General features: G+C 38.0%; 1 protein-coding gene across 1 annotated transcript; it reads right to left on the reverse strand.

Moving 5' to 3' along the window:
* Positions 1-1,445: 1,445 nt before the first annotated feature.
* Positions 1,446-2,654, reverse strand: LOC110945008 (vegetative cell wall protein gp1-like). The gene has a single exon (XM_022186646.1). It carries the CDS (start codon positions 2,652-2,654, stop codon positions 1,446-1,448), a length of 1,209 nt encoding a protein of 402 aa, XP_022042338.1.
* Between the last annotated feature and the right edge of the window lie 14,023 nt (positions 2,655-16,677).

The following is a 16,677-nucleotide window of genomic DNA, read 5'->3' on the forward strand; positions in this document are numbered from 1 at the left end:
GATGGCTTCTTCAGTCAGGGATATGCTTAGATCGATGGCTTCAGTAATAGTTGCCGGTTTCAATGATGTAACCATGCTCATAATCTGATGTGCTAATCCCCAGATAAAACGCTCCACGCGTTTGAATTCGGGCGTGACCATATACGACGCCACATGGGAGAGATCATGAAACCTCTGAACATATTCGGCGATTTTTGGGCCGTCCATCTTTAAGTTCCAGAATTCCGTTTCTAGCTTTTGTATCTCAGCCCGCGAACAATACTTCTTCCTCATGAGCTCCTTCAGCTCATTCCATGTTAGCGCATATGCCGCCGCTTCTCCCAATGTTTGCACTTGTAGATTCCACCACGATAGGGCACCATCAAGAAACAGCCCCGAGATGTATGTAACTTGTTGCTCAGGGGTACACTTGCTCATCCTCAGAATAGAATCTGTCTTTTCTGCCCACCTGACGAATGCAACAGCACCTCCAGTGCCGTTGAAATTTACGGGCTTGCAGTCGAGAAATTGTTTGTAGGTGCACCCTGCACATACGTTAGTATTTACAGATGGTATTAGCGGATGTGCTAGAAATATCCAAATGTATCGTAATGTGTCTCAAGCGACTTAGACATTACCATTGGGTGGGTTGTTATTGTTGTTGTTGTTGGTTGAAGTGTTCCTGCTTGGGAGGCCGCATATTGTGCTATAGCTGTGGCAATTATCCCCTGGAGTTCCGCCTCAGTAGTAGGCATGCGTGCATCTCGTCGTGGAGGCATCTTCTAAAAGATGATCATATTGGTCAGGTCATAGTAAGTATAATAAATATGCATATATAGTAAAATCCATCAACCACATAGCATCCCATGTTATAATATAAAACAAATAATTCAATAAAGCATGTAATGAGAACGTTGCCATTGAGCTTTCATTAATCACGACCGCAATATAGTTTTACAATACATCGTACATCCAAAATAAGATCATAGGGTTACATCACCCTCAAAATACAAGTCAATCTACACATATCATATACAAAAGTGTGGTCTTCCAAAAGTCTTCGTATGCTAGCCCAATTGCTTCTTTCTCACCAAAATGATCTACCTGCATCAAACCAAAAATATCTATGCTAGTGGCGGAGGAGGAGGAGGAAGATACGAGAAAAGCAACCGGCGCATGTGCACCCAATCCTCCTCTAGGGCATGAATAACGCGCAACAAATAGGCAATCTGCTGCTCAGATGTAAGGAAACGAACATCCGAATCAGGGGGAAGCGGAAGAGGAGTGTGTGGTGCGGCAAAAGGAGTCTGACAGTGGCATGGAGGACGTGGAGCTCTCTCTAACTCCTGAATGCGACGACTCAGTGCGTCCTGCTGTAGCTGTAGAGAGATGAGTATGTCCTCTGTCATGTACCCCACATGAAAAGGGTGGTACGGGTCTGATAACGGCATAACATTGGGCGAAGCCTACAGAAACGGCTCGCCCGAAGGTATAAAAGATGGTGTAGTGTGAGCGAACTGGGACATGAATGGAACAGATGCTGATACAGGTGGAACAAAAGCAGGCGGCTTCCTCGATGAACCCTCCCCAGGACGAGGTGGTGGAATGTCCTGGAGGAATGTGATGGGAAGATCAGTGCGATGGACGTCACAGGTGTGTGGATGGAACAATGGAATCTCAATAGGTGCGAAAACAGGTGCTACAGGAGGAGTGACGGGTAGCACAAATGGTGGGTAGTCATCATCATCCTCGATCCACCCGTTACGGGTGTCAGCATAACGAGGATCAATGTGAGCGGCAAACGGTGCATGGTCAGCATGCACAGGGTCTGAAACAGGTACTACCGATGCGATAATGGGTGCATCAATAACAGGAACATCAGAAACCGGTGGTAAATCGACGGGCGCAACAATGACGGGTGGTGCTATGTCTGGTATATCGACATGCTCAGGCTCAGGTAAAGGGTCTGGCAAATGTGCAACAACTGGGGCAACAATGGGGTCATGAGCAATGATCGGCTCTGGACCAACTGGACCAGGCTCATCAGGCAAAAACTCGACCTCCGGATCTGGGTCAACGTCATGGGGAACGAGGGGCGCAACAGACATCACCATGTCTGAGTCAGAGTCAGAGGAATAGGGCTGTATGCCCTGGGCGTGCAGTGAAGCGGACGCTACAGACTTGAAAGAGTAAGGACCAAACAGATCAAAAGGAGCCTCCTCAATGGGAGCCTCGACTGGAACATCGGGATCAGCAATGGGCACATCAGTAGGAATCTCAGCCAAGGGAACAACAGGATCGACAACGGGATCATCAGCAATATGGACATCGGCATCCACAAGGGCCACACCATCCTGGTCGCCCTCCGGGGGACCCTCTAGGAATAAATCGATGTCATCATCAGCGAACTTATCATGCGGCAGATCCTCGACCGGAACTGCAGCAAGTGGGAGAGGAGCAGGGACCTGAATAAGAGGTAGGTCCCCGCCGACAGAACCATCAGCAATAGGAATATCATCCCCAAAATCAGGAAGAGCAAATGGCTGAAAATCATCCTCATCCGTGCTAGTAGTGTCCGACGTGTAGACCTCTCCCTCGGATGGTATCTCATCGTTTGATACAATCGCCATGGGGTCCAATGTATCTGATACTCCCGTATCGAAAGAAGAAACCATAGGGTCTGTAACACAACCACACATATGCACATATATCAACATATAATCAAGTAAACATGTAAGTCACAATAATGCAAGCAAGTAATCATCTAAGTCTTCCCCAGACTATCCCTCCCAGTCCCTTAGACTGAACTCCCTAGTCTCTCAGACTAACTCCCTGGCCTCTAAGACCAACCTCCCAGTCTTTAAGACTAATTCCCTGGTTCTTAAAACCAACTCCCTGGTCTCCAAGACCAACCTCCCAGTCTCTAAGACTAAAATAAACCTCCTCAATCTCTAAGATTGAACCCCTCAGTCTCTAAGACTGAACCTCCCTCAGTCTCTAAGACTGAGCCTCCCCAACCTCTAAGGCTGAACTCCCTCAGCCTCTAAGACTGAACCATGAATTTTGAAAAGTGTATTTGTGCTTTTTGTTTGTAAAATGTTTATACCCTGGATCTGGACATTTAGTGTATGTAATATAAAAAATGTTTTCGTGAAAGCCCTAGTGATCATAGTCTAGATTCGAGAAGGAATCCTAGTTCGCTATGATCGAGGCTCTGATACCAAGCTATCACACCCTGTCCTTTGCGGAAGCGTGGGTTTAATTGGTGTGACTTCTTAATACCATAGCAACAATCATAACAATGCTATATGAAAATAAAACACATGATGATCATCCATCCATTAAGTTTAAAGTTACCACAACATCATTGTTTGAAAATGTCGACACATAAAACAAGTTACAACCATGACATGATTAAAGCGTGTTCACATGACACAACAAAAGACTTAAATAGAAACGTGGTTTAAAGACATGTAACCCGTCCAGGTAAGGGTTATACCTCCTAAACCTGGATGACATCGTTATTCACTACGCAGCTTGACACCATTGCACATTTCGCCAGATCCATTAATTTCCTGAAATACATGTAGTTTGAAAAATCAACAAAAGTTGAGCGAGTTCATGTGTAAGTGAGTATGTATAAAACCTTTTTGTTACAAATGTATGTATGTATGTATGTATGTATGTATGTATGTATGTATGTACGTATCTCCCGGTATGATTGTAAACAAGGAAAAGATCACCAATGGTTTGCAAGGCCACTGATATGCGTGACGGTGTAGGAAGACTCAAACCTAGCAAAGTTGTACCGGGCTTCCGGCTGGAAGACATAGTCCCCACAACGGGGCGCCCTGGCCTCGGGGGTGTGGGCTCGCTATACCCAAATAGATCTATCACTCATGCCCCTCGGTCCTGATACGAGGATTAATGGTCCCAAGTATCCGCCTACCCTATCACATGATCTATGGTTCTTTCCTAGGCTAATCATACCAATAGTATTGTAAGTATCCCTTTGTAACATGTATTTCACCCCCGAAGTAAGTAAACAAAACAGTTTAAGGAAAAGGGGGACATGAACTCACAGTAGTGCGTCTCCTGAATAGAATCGTCAACCCAAACTCTGTCTGCTACGCGACGACCTACACGTACTAATGTCTATTAGACAAACGGGCCGTGCCTTGGCTTTAGGGTTTGATGTTTTTGAGTTGTGATTCTTAAGTTTCCGATTATTATTCCAAGTTATAATTATTAGTTAAAATAATTATCTTAACTTTAAATTATATTTTGTTATGGAATAATCGTTAAATGATATTTCGTATATATACTTCACAAGTATTTTAACCTCGTATTTCCTTCCCAATGATGGGGGTATTTATACATGTATTATTGTGATTCCGAAAAATATATTTTAAGTCCCACTTAGTAAAATATATTTAACTTATTTGTCCAAAATTAACATATTCCCAAAATATATGTATTTTTCCCAAAAATAATATATTTTACTTCATTAAATTCCAAAATAATATTTTATCAAAATGTATGTGTAAGAGTATTTTCTGAATTATTACATAAGTTACGTTTTAGTATTCCGTGTCGCAAATAACAAGTGCGTAACTTAATATTTTATTCCTTGATGTTTTTGATATTATTTTGGAGTTGTAATTTCCATGGTATTTGTCAAGTCATATTATTTTACCCTAAAAATGATATAACTAGTTCACAAGGTAAACAAGTAATCACAAGAGTTTTAGTATAAAATATATATTCTAAATATATATTTATCAAATTTTATTTGCGAAAACCAACCTCCGACACTTGGTATTTTTTGTGGTAAAAATTATGGCGAAGTTTATTTTGAAAACAAGGTTAAGAATATATATTTGTAACACTTATTAGAAAAATATTTTCTAAGTGTCAGATTTTTAGAAAATTTCGTCAGAGTTTCCTTTGTAAATGGAGGTGTCCATGCTTTTAGCATATCATTTTCTTTTTAAAAAATTTCATTCAACAATCACCAACAAGCTGCTAAACAATATTACACTAGTCAAGTGCAAAAATAATGTACTTTACATGACGACATAAACTTGGTTTTTCATAAAAACGCGTAGTAACTTAGTGGGGTGTTTAGTGGGTTTAGTTATCCTCCAAAGTGTTTTTATTTTTGTTAAAATCTCGCTCTCGGGATTTTTAGATGTTCACAGCTTGTGAACTTATTTTACAAAAATATCCATTTTCATCATTTTCATATCTTACTAATATTCATATACTTATTTCTTCCAAAAATAGTGTAAGAATCATGACTTTTCAAAAGACTCATCTTTTAACTTAGTGTGTCTAGAAAAATCATTTGTAGACCTCGGGTCCATACGACCATCTACTCACTTAGTTCACTTATTTTTCCAAGAAATCCCTTTGTTACCAAGTTTATGTTGAAACATGGAGGTGATTCTTTTATGTAGTTTACTAATCACCTCCGAACTTGTTAACTTAGGTTTTTAATCCTTCTTTAACCAGTTCTTCCATGATGTCAAAAACACCCTATTACTAGCAATCATCAAATAAATAATAACAATATCAAAACAACTTTATTTTAACAAGATTTCATCTCATTACATCATCATTTTAGCTTTATGTTCAAGTTTGTGTTCATGATCTTTTTAGTGTTCTTGTGGTTACATCACAACATAACTATTAACCACCATGAATGAGAAGTAAATGAGGATCAAAGGGACTTACTACTAGCTTTTAAAGTGGGTTTTAGGCACATTCCGGCACCTAAACTATCACCTAGTGACGCAGTTTTATGGTCCTCACTTCCCTACACTCCATACTAGTGTAGTACCTTGTCTCTGGCTCTTACTGGGCCTCAATATATTGCCTAACATTGTGCTGGCATTGTCAGCATGTATCTGAGTTATGCGCTCATTGTGCTAACTATGATTTGTGCATCAAGTTTGTCACTAAGGTTTGAGTGTAGTAAATGAAGTGACAGTATAAATGTGATGCATATGTATGTATGATGCAAAAATCATAAAGCAGTTTAAATCCGTCAGTTGTAATCAGGCACAATCATTAAGCACAAATTAAGTATTAATTAATCATACGGATACCTGTAATTTTTGAGGGTTGTCACATTACAGTATGTGAAATATATGATTATATAGATATGTATATCTATAAGGAAATCCAAAAACCATAAGGATTGATAATTTAGCATAAATCACGAGCATGTGTGTCAATGATAATTCTAGATTTCTTTATCAGGAATCTCTCTCATATATCTATAATTCCGATATTGAACATAATTTCATTTGATCATTTGTCCCGTAACTCATGCGACAATATAAACGACGGAACCCTTTAAGTTGGGACGCCATCGAAAGTATAAGAATTTCCAAAGCGTCACCTTAGACTATTAACGCAAGTGGGAAACCTATAACTAAAAGTTGTGCTAGTCACAAAACATCTAAAAACCTACGTTAATGAGAGTAATTCTACTTTCATTAAGAACTATTCAGAAGGTAAGAGTAACCTACGACTAGATGTACCTACCAAGACTTTCGTCACCTGTGATCCTACTAAGATTTTCAGTAATAAAGAAGTCGTTACGACAATATATGGGTTGCAAAGAACTAAAACTGTCCTAACCAGTAGTATATACGCTATTACGCCAATAATAATGACATAATAAGGTATATGTAAGACCTGATCCTCGAAACACGCGATTAAGACATATGCCATAAAATGAAAGGAATGAAAGAACTGACAGAAAGGAAATTCTCTCTTCTTCATAAAAAGGAACAAATGACAACAATGATTCCTGAGGTGATTTCTGAGATTTGCAAGCCAGTAGGAGAAGTAATCACAAGGAGACAAGACAGATAAGCCGACAAAGTTCATATCTGTGATGAAAGTTGCAAGTTATGCATGAAAGTAAGGCATAGTATTAATGGTCTCGGTAATCACTAATACTAGAGGCAAGAAACTAAAAGAAATCCCGGCAATATCGAAATACTCCAACGTTTTTCCAGAGGATCTACTTGGACTATCACCCGATCGCGAGGAGGAATAATGCAAGAGGAAAATTCCAGTCCGTTTTAACTGTGGGGAAACAGGCCATGTCCGTCCTTATTGCCCAAAACTAACGAAGGCACCCGACAACAAGGCAACAACAACAGACAGAACTGAGAAGAACGAGCAAGCATTCGTACTTATTACGCAGGAAGCAACAATGATTCCAGATACGATAGCTGATACGTAATCTCTAAGTTAATTTATTATTTGACCCCAGTACAAATCAAAGTTTATAAATAAATGCATTTATGTCAAGTACTTCGTCTATTCAGAACCATAATAGACTTGTTTTGTCTTCACCTTCATTAAATCATTTATCTGGTTACGACACCTTGTGGTGGCGTTTTCATTAACTTGAAGTTTGAGCTAATCTCATTTTTCAAACCTGATGTACGGATTTATTTATTTAATTTCTGTTGGTTCATTATCTTAAATAGTCTTAATACAATTATGTGTGTTGAGATAAGAGTACACAAATTCGTGCTATTTTTCAGTGTACCTCTATCGATTCTCTCATCATTTATCAGAAATTCTATGCTATTCGTTTGTTCTTTCATCTTCAAATCTAAAATCTTATGAGATTTATTCGGAACAAATATTCAGATTTACTTCGTTGAGCCTTGCATTTGATTTCAAACAAGGTGAACTCGTTCGGTCACCGCTATTATTATTTCGATCATTACGACACTTTGTGGCGTCGTTATAAACTTGTAGCTTGGGCTAATCATAATCATACGAATCATGCAAAACTACGTATGTCTTTCCTTTGGTTCATCATTCAAAAGTAGTCTGGATACAATTATGTATTAAGACAATGATACACTAAACTTTGTTGTATCTCAGTGTATCCTTGCAATCCAATAATATCAACATACTAATTTTTCCTCATGACATGGAGTGATAATTGACACATCAATTGTGCTTTTGTTTCAATTGAGCTTGTTGCTTCTAAATCTGCCGTAATTGACAACCAAGGTAAATTTTCCTTTGACAATGAATTCTATTGTCTCTAAAAGTAATTCACACTCGATTTAGACATCTATTGGTCATAAATCTTTCTTTTTGTCTGACCCATGTGAACTTAGTCATTCTAATGATTATATCATTACACTTCGTCCAATTAATACCGATTTCGGGAATTTATTCAGTTGACCCACTGGATTCTATTTGTTGTAAACTGTTCTCGTATTCACAAAAACTAAACATGTCTTGACTCAGTCACAGTGTTATTTACCTTAATGTTGTTAGTATTGACCAACGTGTGACATAACATCATAACCTAAATCTAGAGGACGAGATTTAAAACAAGGTGGGGAGAATGTAACAACCCTCAAAAATACTCCCAATGACAACATGTGATCAAAACCAGAAGTGCGCGCGATGAAACTTGTATACTTAATCTGGAAGATTTAGCGGTTAAGGAATGTTGGTGTTCGACGAACCAAATTGCACAAAAATAGTCTTATTAAATTCGCAATTAAAAACCAAACCAATTGGGATCGAGACCCGAGCATACGCGATAAGTATCAACATGGAAATTAAGGAAAAACGCGTGATTGGACAAGAAGGGAGACCAAGGACACGTGTCACGACACCGCGACACGTGTCAGACCTACATGGGATACGTGGCGACCGAAGCCAGGTCGACCCTCCCCGCGACACGCGCCAGGGAAGGCCGAACCGTGCTCGACGCGCGGGAGAGACCAAAACTGGCTATAAAGCCATGGGTCTGGCACTTGCTCAGATTTCACATTTCGACAGAAAAATTCGTTCTTTTCGTTGATCGTTTCTCTGTTTCTTTCAAATTTACAATCAAAGTCTCGAAAATCTGCTGCGATATCAGGGTAATAACTTGATCACTGCTACGGTATTATATCCGATCGATTAAAACCGATCCAATGGATGTTTAAGTACTGCCAATATCTGGCTATACTTTGTCATTCGTTGTGAGGGTTTCGATCTCATGATTATCGTTAAAGTTGAATTTGGGTTAATACGCTAATACGAGTCCCAGTGTATCTAGAAATTAGAATTCATAACCATGAAGCTGCTGAACCAGAATACTTAGCGATTAAGTAAAATTAATGGTTAAGTAAACTTAGTAATTAAGTAAACTTAGCGATTCAGAAAACTTAATGATTAAGTAAAACTTAGCAGTTAAGACAACTTAGTAGTTAAGATAACTTAGCAATCAAGAAACCTTAATAGATAAGTAAACTTAACAGCTAAGTAAGATTAATTAATAAGCTAAGTAAGATTAAGTAAAGATGAATTAATCAGCTAAGTAAGGTAATCAGTTAAACAATTAAGTAAGTTACTTAATTAACGAGTTAAAGTAAAGTTAAACAGCTAAAGTTTAACAACAAGATATACATGAGGTAGATAATATCTAAATAGGTATATATGGGGTAGGTATTATCTAAGGCTATAGGGTGTGGTCATGATCCTCATGACCACCATGATCCTCCATGTTAGTGCCATGTAACTAATCTTTAATCCACCATCCAAAACCACTACCCTAAGGGTATGGTCATGACCCAAACCATTAGCCCCTTATTTATTATCTTTGTCTACACAAAAAGGAAATGATTTGTTGAAAAATGGAAAGGAGGACCATGGTTGCCATGGTTTAATCCATGCAAACCATGGTGGATCAATCAAGGGGGTGATGTAGCCTTCCATTCATGTTCCTAGATGGCAAATCATGTCCCAACCATGATCCTCACACCCTATAGCCTAAGGAAAATATTATCTGAGGGAAGTAATATATAAGGAAGGTATTATCTGAGGAAGGTTTTATCTAGGGAAGGTTTAACTGAGGAAGGTGTATATGGGTAGATAACACCTAGGGAAGTTTTATATGGGGTAAGACTTATCCCTTACCTATAAATAGAAAGCTTAGGATTCATTTTTCTTTGCTCATTCCTTCAATTCTTCTCTTTATACATTGGTGTTCTAACCAATAATCACCGATACGATATTTTGTCCGATCGATTCGGGAACCAACTAACGAATGCCAAACTGCTGTCTAAATAAGACAATATTTTGTGAGTTTCGTTAAGGTTCTGATCTTGTGACCATTGTTAGGTTTGATATGGTTTTACACTAAAACGCATTCCACTCTGTTAAACTAAATGTTTAACTATCAAAAAAACTCCGATCCATAAACTTACTATCAAACAAGATGTTTAATCATCAGAAGATTCAGAACTATAAAGTAGATGCTTAGTTATCAGAAGGCTTAAAATCAATAGGCTTGTTTAATCAAGACTATATGCTAACAAGGTGGGTCATTCTCTTTTTATCAAATTGTTTTGCAAAACCTTAAATGTTTTTCGTTATATATACAGTGATTAAGTCTTTGTTATCTTAAATTACTGACAGTACGTGGGGTTTTGTATACATTACTTATCTAGCGTCACTTTTAGGTGAACGGACCTAAATAGTGATATGACCACAGTCACAGATCCGGTCGAGTGACAACTAGGTCAGATAATTATAAGATAGAAACAATTGTAATCACTCTTAATACTATATATTATAACAATGTGTCTTTTGTACAAATCGAATGTACTCATTAGTGTTTCCTGTTGAACAAATGTTTTTAAAATGCGTTTCAGGTGACTACAGTAGATCGGAATATGAGTTGTGATACGGCACCAAAAAGGCTTACAGAAGTGGCTTATTTTATCAATTAAATTAAATTAAGAAAAGTTGTTTTATGTATTCGGGTTTATCCCATATTAAAGCTACATTTGCAAAACATGGATTTATCCCCACCTGTTTAATAAATAAAATCTGGTGTTTCTAAACTCTGATATTTTCCTAACTCACGGTCCTGATGAAATTTCCGCTGCAATACTTTTCAAAATAACCACCGGTACCACTTGACTGCTCACGGCTCCCGCTCCCAGGGTGGGGTCGGGGGCTGTGACAGTTTCCCTACCACATATTTCACAAGCTTGCTCTAGGATTTTGAAACCTTGACTGGGACTTGGTTGAGAAGAGAACATAATAGATCATTGGCAGAGATGGATATAATATACAAATCAAATGAGTTTTCTCAGTTTGATATAGTTTTTCAGGTTTCTTTTGGGCACTAGAGGGTTTCGGGTGTAATTGATCTATAGTACGACAAAGCATAGCTAGGTCTTTGCTCACGCAAAACAGAGGAGATACACGAGTTGGTCAGAAGATTTCAGAACTAGAACAAAATTGTGTGTATCGGGACGTCACACACGTATTCAAATAGTCATGTCCTAATTCCATGTGACGTTCTTTCCTGAGGTCATAGAGTAATTTAGTGTTCTGCATAGAACCAATCAAAGCGTCCAGCCATCAGGATAAACCCTATCAACATATCGCTCTAGAGTCAGACCATTTCAATATTGGTCTTACATGAGTCAGCCTTAATCCACATAGTGAAAATTTATTTCATTTCCCATATATGCAACAAAATATTTTTTAATTTTTCTATTTTTCGAATGTTTTTGTATTTTCTCATTTTCTGCCTCTAATATTTACAGATATCTTGTATTTTTTTCTTATTTTCTGCCTCAATATTTACAGGTATCTTTCTAAGATATCCCCCTAAATTTGTGCATAAATCTTATGCGCAAATTTACCTTATTAAGAGAATGTATGTACAAAGAGAAATACAAAAGAAAGTGAAAATATTTTTGTTGTTTTTGCCTAACATATCCATCATAAGATTTAAAACTAATCAGTATCGAATTTAGAATATGAAATTCAAATCTGTACCTTTTCGCTGATCTTATCTTACTTCTCTTATCTCCTTAAAAAGAAAAATATCAACTGTAAATGTTGATCCCAGATAGAGATACCCAAATACTTAATATGGCAAGTGATTTCAACAAATAGGAAAATATTGTGCAAAACTAGAAATCAAACTTTCAAGAAACAACTTACAGAATTTTCAAGTATATTAATGACTTTGTAAAACAAAGTTATTGGATGTTACAAAATGAAAGCTTAAAGAATTATGTGCGAAGGGTAATGAAGTTTGCGGTGTGTGTATTAAATGCTTAGCTCAACTCATTTAACCTCCTAGGTTGACATCTCTATTTATAGAGAGTCTGGATCTGAATAAACATTTGTTTATTCATTCACTTGCTCTGCACAAAGTGACTTTTTGGCATATTCATTGAATCTGTTATTGCCAACTTGCTACTTTCTAGTTGTGCCAGGGCTTATCTCTTAAGACAAGTTGGTCCACCAGAATTTAAGGTGACCAGCTTACCAGAATTTTGATGAAATTGATCATCAGAAATTTTGATGATCAGACTTACCAGATTCTGATGATAAATACCAGATTTATCATGAAACTTCGTTAGAATGGTCTTGCCTGATTGTCTTCTTGTCTTGATCACTTCCTGATATTTAGTTGAAGATGTATCTTTCATTTCATCTTATCACGTTATCATGTAGGCACCTTTTTAGTGATATTCCTTGACTGTCTCTTCAGCTTATGATCAGGTTGATCATCTTTTTCTTCAATACTTACATTAAAGTTTCCTAACGATTTCCCCCTAAGTATTGTAAGAAAAATAAACTACCTTATGATAGATGAACATACTTTAAAAAATTTTTCCCAAACAATGGAAACAAATTTTGCGAATCACAAATACTTATGGTCAAAAACAGATTACAAAACAGAATTAACATGAAAATAAAAAATGTTTTCAGACTAATTTTGGACGTTTGTGCATATCATCTTTCTTCATGAGATTCCAGGGTCCGGCAGATTTGATGGAGTTTTGGTCCTGAGATAACCGGTTCGGTTGAATATTATTGATAAGAAAGTAGTAGAAGTAGAATTGACACCGAACATGTTAATTTAAATTGGTTTCTATTCAATGATTTGAAGGTACATACCCGCGAAACCAATTGGACAGCATCTCCCCTTTGGGAACCAAAGCTTGTCCAAATGAGAGACCACTCATCCCTATATATAGACATTGTCTATCCGAACTAACCTAGGAGCGGATCTACTAGATCCGTGCTAACCAAGACTGTTGGTCCATCCACACGACCCCACTAATCATGGATGGACTTATAACAACGCGCGAACCTAGGGACGAATGGGCTTTTTACGGACATACCTAATATCCATTCGCATGGATGGACTCCATCTGTACACATGTACATTTTCATCACAAAGCCTTGTCAGTTTTCACACTATTCTATACAATATTCAACACACGCTTCAACACACGCTCTATCTAGCCTATTCACACAGTGGCGGACATACGACATATGCACCAACAGATTCCCCTATGGCCGTCACTGTCGAATCGTGTCTTTGAAAACCTAGAGCCGTTTTTTAAATATTCTGCAACTTCAATCAGGCATCTTGAAATCTTCAATAGCTTCCCCCTTGATTGATTATTCGGGTTTGCATTATCTTCATTATGCACAAATTCCCCTTGAAATTAATCTTCAGGTATTTGTTTGCACAGTTCACGTCTCCTCCTCTGATTTGCTAAACTGCAATCTTCACGAATAATCACCAACTTGAAACTAATCAATGCAGCTTCTCTGTTTCGGCTTTAACCACATCCGCGTTCGGTTTTTGATATACCATTTCAGCACCATCGATCGCGCATTCCGCCTGCTTGATCTTTTAATGTTCAAAAACCCAACCGGCAATTGATAGAAACTTCCAACACAACACCAATAACCTTCAAGTTTATAAATACCCACAAAAGTCTGAACTCTCATTTCCCGTGATCACCTTTAAGCACCTTCCTGAATGATAGATCTGTATAAACGGTATTCTCCACAATCAGCAAATCTTCATCGGATAACAAATCATCTAGTAACGCATTCAGATATCAGAAACATTCACCCACGATCAGATTCATATTCTTCCTCTTTAGTCACGATAATAGATGTATAGTCTTCTCCGCTAGTTCCAGCAGCAACTTAACCAACAAACATCATCATTTCCCGGCGGTTAGTCCGAAAAACAATTCATTTGCTCGAAGATTAACCATTCTGACACTTTAGACTATCACACATCTCTGATATCTTATAAGTGTCCACAATACAGTTGCATCGCCTGATGCTAATCCTGCTGACCGGCTTGACGAACACCCAGGATTCAAACCCTAAGACGTCAATCTGACCCTGATCTGTAGAGTCTAAATTTCCTTTGATCACGAATTCACAAATCCAGATCCTATGCATCTCCAGACAATCTTGAAGTTGGAAACACCCGAATATTGTTGCATCGTAACGAATTTCAAAAATGCTGGTATTTCAATATGAAATTTTTATTCTCCCTCATTTTTGCAAATTCTGACATCTTACCACTGAATTCCCCCTCAAATTGAGCAATTCAGTCATCTTTTATCTCTGAAAAACTCGACTATGCCGAAAATGTGTCATATTGGCCTCCAAAAGTCAGTTTTTCATCAATGCGGATTTTTCTTTATGGCCCTTTAGTAGTCAGATAACCCAGATTATAATCATTCTGCACCAGTATCATGACTACCCCACTAATTTCCACAATATGTGATCACATCATCAATCTGTTCACTGAAGCCCAGTACGGTGTCTCTAAACAACCCAGCTTAGTCGTTAAAAACTCGAAAAAAATTTCAATCGCCAAATTTTTTCTGGAGACTCATCTCGTCAGTGCAATCAAAAATTGTCTTCGTACGAATGGAGTAGGTCCATCTGTGCGAATGGGCTGACTCTGGATCAAATGAAATTTTAGCACCAATGGTCGATTTGTGTGAATCAGGACAGCTGGTTCGTGCGAATCTGGACTGCCGGTTCGTGCGAACCCGTGCATCCGTCCCAAAGAAGCTGATCTTCTCAAGAACATTCTCAATCACATTTTTCGATCCAAAATCTTTATTTCTGCGAATTTCATGATGAAACTTCACAGGATTGTGCGAAAATCAATCACGAATCTAACGATGTCTTCAATTTCAAATTCCATCCATGAATTGACTTTCGATTTGATATTTATTCGATGTTTCACGTCAAAACCTCCAACAAATCCAAAATTTATGAGCATAGGTGATTCAATCAACTGTTAGATCGATTGAATCGGTACCGTAGCTTTGATACCAATTGAGATTCCAGGATCCGGTAGGTTTGACAAGTTTTGGTCCCGAGATAACCGGTTCGGTTGAATATTATTGTTAAGAAAGTAGTAGAAGTAAAATTGACACCGAATGTAGGATCGTTGTCAGACCCGAATTGAGTCGATCAGAGGCGTTCTATACACTATGAAAGGCGGAAACAGACATAATGCATGAATTCAACTAGATCTTCACTTAAACTGTCGTTTGTATTGATCTGGAACACAATTAGAGCAATACGACACTTCGACAGAGCTTCGCCATCGGAAAACTTCTAGGTAATTTCGTACCAAATGACACGGAACTAATCCCTATATATAGACACCTAATTCCGCACGAAACACACTTCACACGGAATCATTACACACGAAATTACTGCTTCACACAGAATTACCTTGTAATTCCGTGCGGAATTACAAACTGACACTTCATGTGAAATTAGACAGTTCATGCGAAATTAACTTCAGTCTTGATTTCTCGATCTTCATGCCATTGTGCAATGCAAGACTCGATACAAGACGAAGTCGACAGACGCATGTACCAACAGACTCCCCCTCGAATGTTGACGAGTCTATTATGTCGAATCTTTGCCACCTTCAGTCTTTATCAGTCTGTCTGCTCTCTTCTCAATCTGCACCAAACAGAAACTCCCCCTCTCAACATGCCTTTTTCAGAATCAGGATCAGATCATGGCTCTATCTTCTCTCCAATTCTCTTGATCAGATCGCTGGATTCCTTAAGTTCATCAGCATCATCAGCGTTCGTGATCTTTTAGTTCCAGAATCGAAACCTGGCTCACTGGATCAGAATCTGGCTCTTTGCAATTACAGGCTCCCCCTCGAGTTATGCTCGACATCAGGATCGTCACCTGGCTTCCAGAATCTTCAAGTATCGGAACCTGTCTTTCTCTAATCACAGAGTCCTCAGATATCGGAACCCTGGCTCTTCTCAAATTTCAAACCTGCATTGACTCTACTACACACATTAGTTTATGATTTAAGATTTGACAATCACAGACACCACTTGTAAATCCCTTTTCTGATGAACCACTTGTAGGAAAGATTTAATCATTTAAAAAACTTTTAATCAACAAACTACCCCTCACAAAATGTCATCATGTTTAGCACTTGGAATTTTGAAAATCAGCTCTTCAACACCAGTTATCGAAAATCTTTTTGAATTTTTCAAAAAAATTATGCTAAAACACATTCTTTTTGGATATTTGATTTTAATGAAAAATAGTAAAGAAATATTTACAGACAATCTTTTTGTAAGTTTGTGTAAGAGGATCATATCAGTTTATGAGACAAATCACCAACACCATTAAGCTTCATTTCATTTTAAGTTCTAAACAATTCACCTAGATTGTCAGTGTATTGGTCCACTTAAATTTTCACACAAAGTTCAACTGTTTTGAGATACGTGATTAATGTCTTAAGCGCTTAAACTTAATCGCGTGTCCCACCACTTGAATATACTCCCGTATCCAGATCCCAATATTCAGTCTTAC

This window comes from Helianthus annuus, chromosome 6 (genome assembly GCF_002127325.2).
Source record: "Helianthus annuus cultivar XRQ/B chromosome 6, HanXRQr2.0-SUNRISE, whole genome shotgun sequence".
Taxonomy (NCBI): domain Eukaryota; kingdom Viridiplantae; phylum Streptophyta; class Magnoliopsida; order Asterales; family Asteraceae; genus Helianthus; species Helianthus annuus.

What these genes read in the sequence shown, in the direction of transcription:
- LOC110945008 (XM_022186646.1), bottom strand. Translation starts at nt 2,654, where the DNA reads ATGGTTTCTTCTTTCGATACGGGAGTATCAGATACATTGGACCCCATG.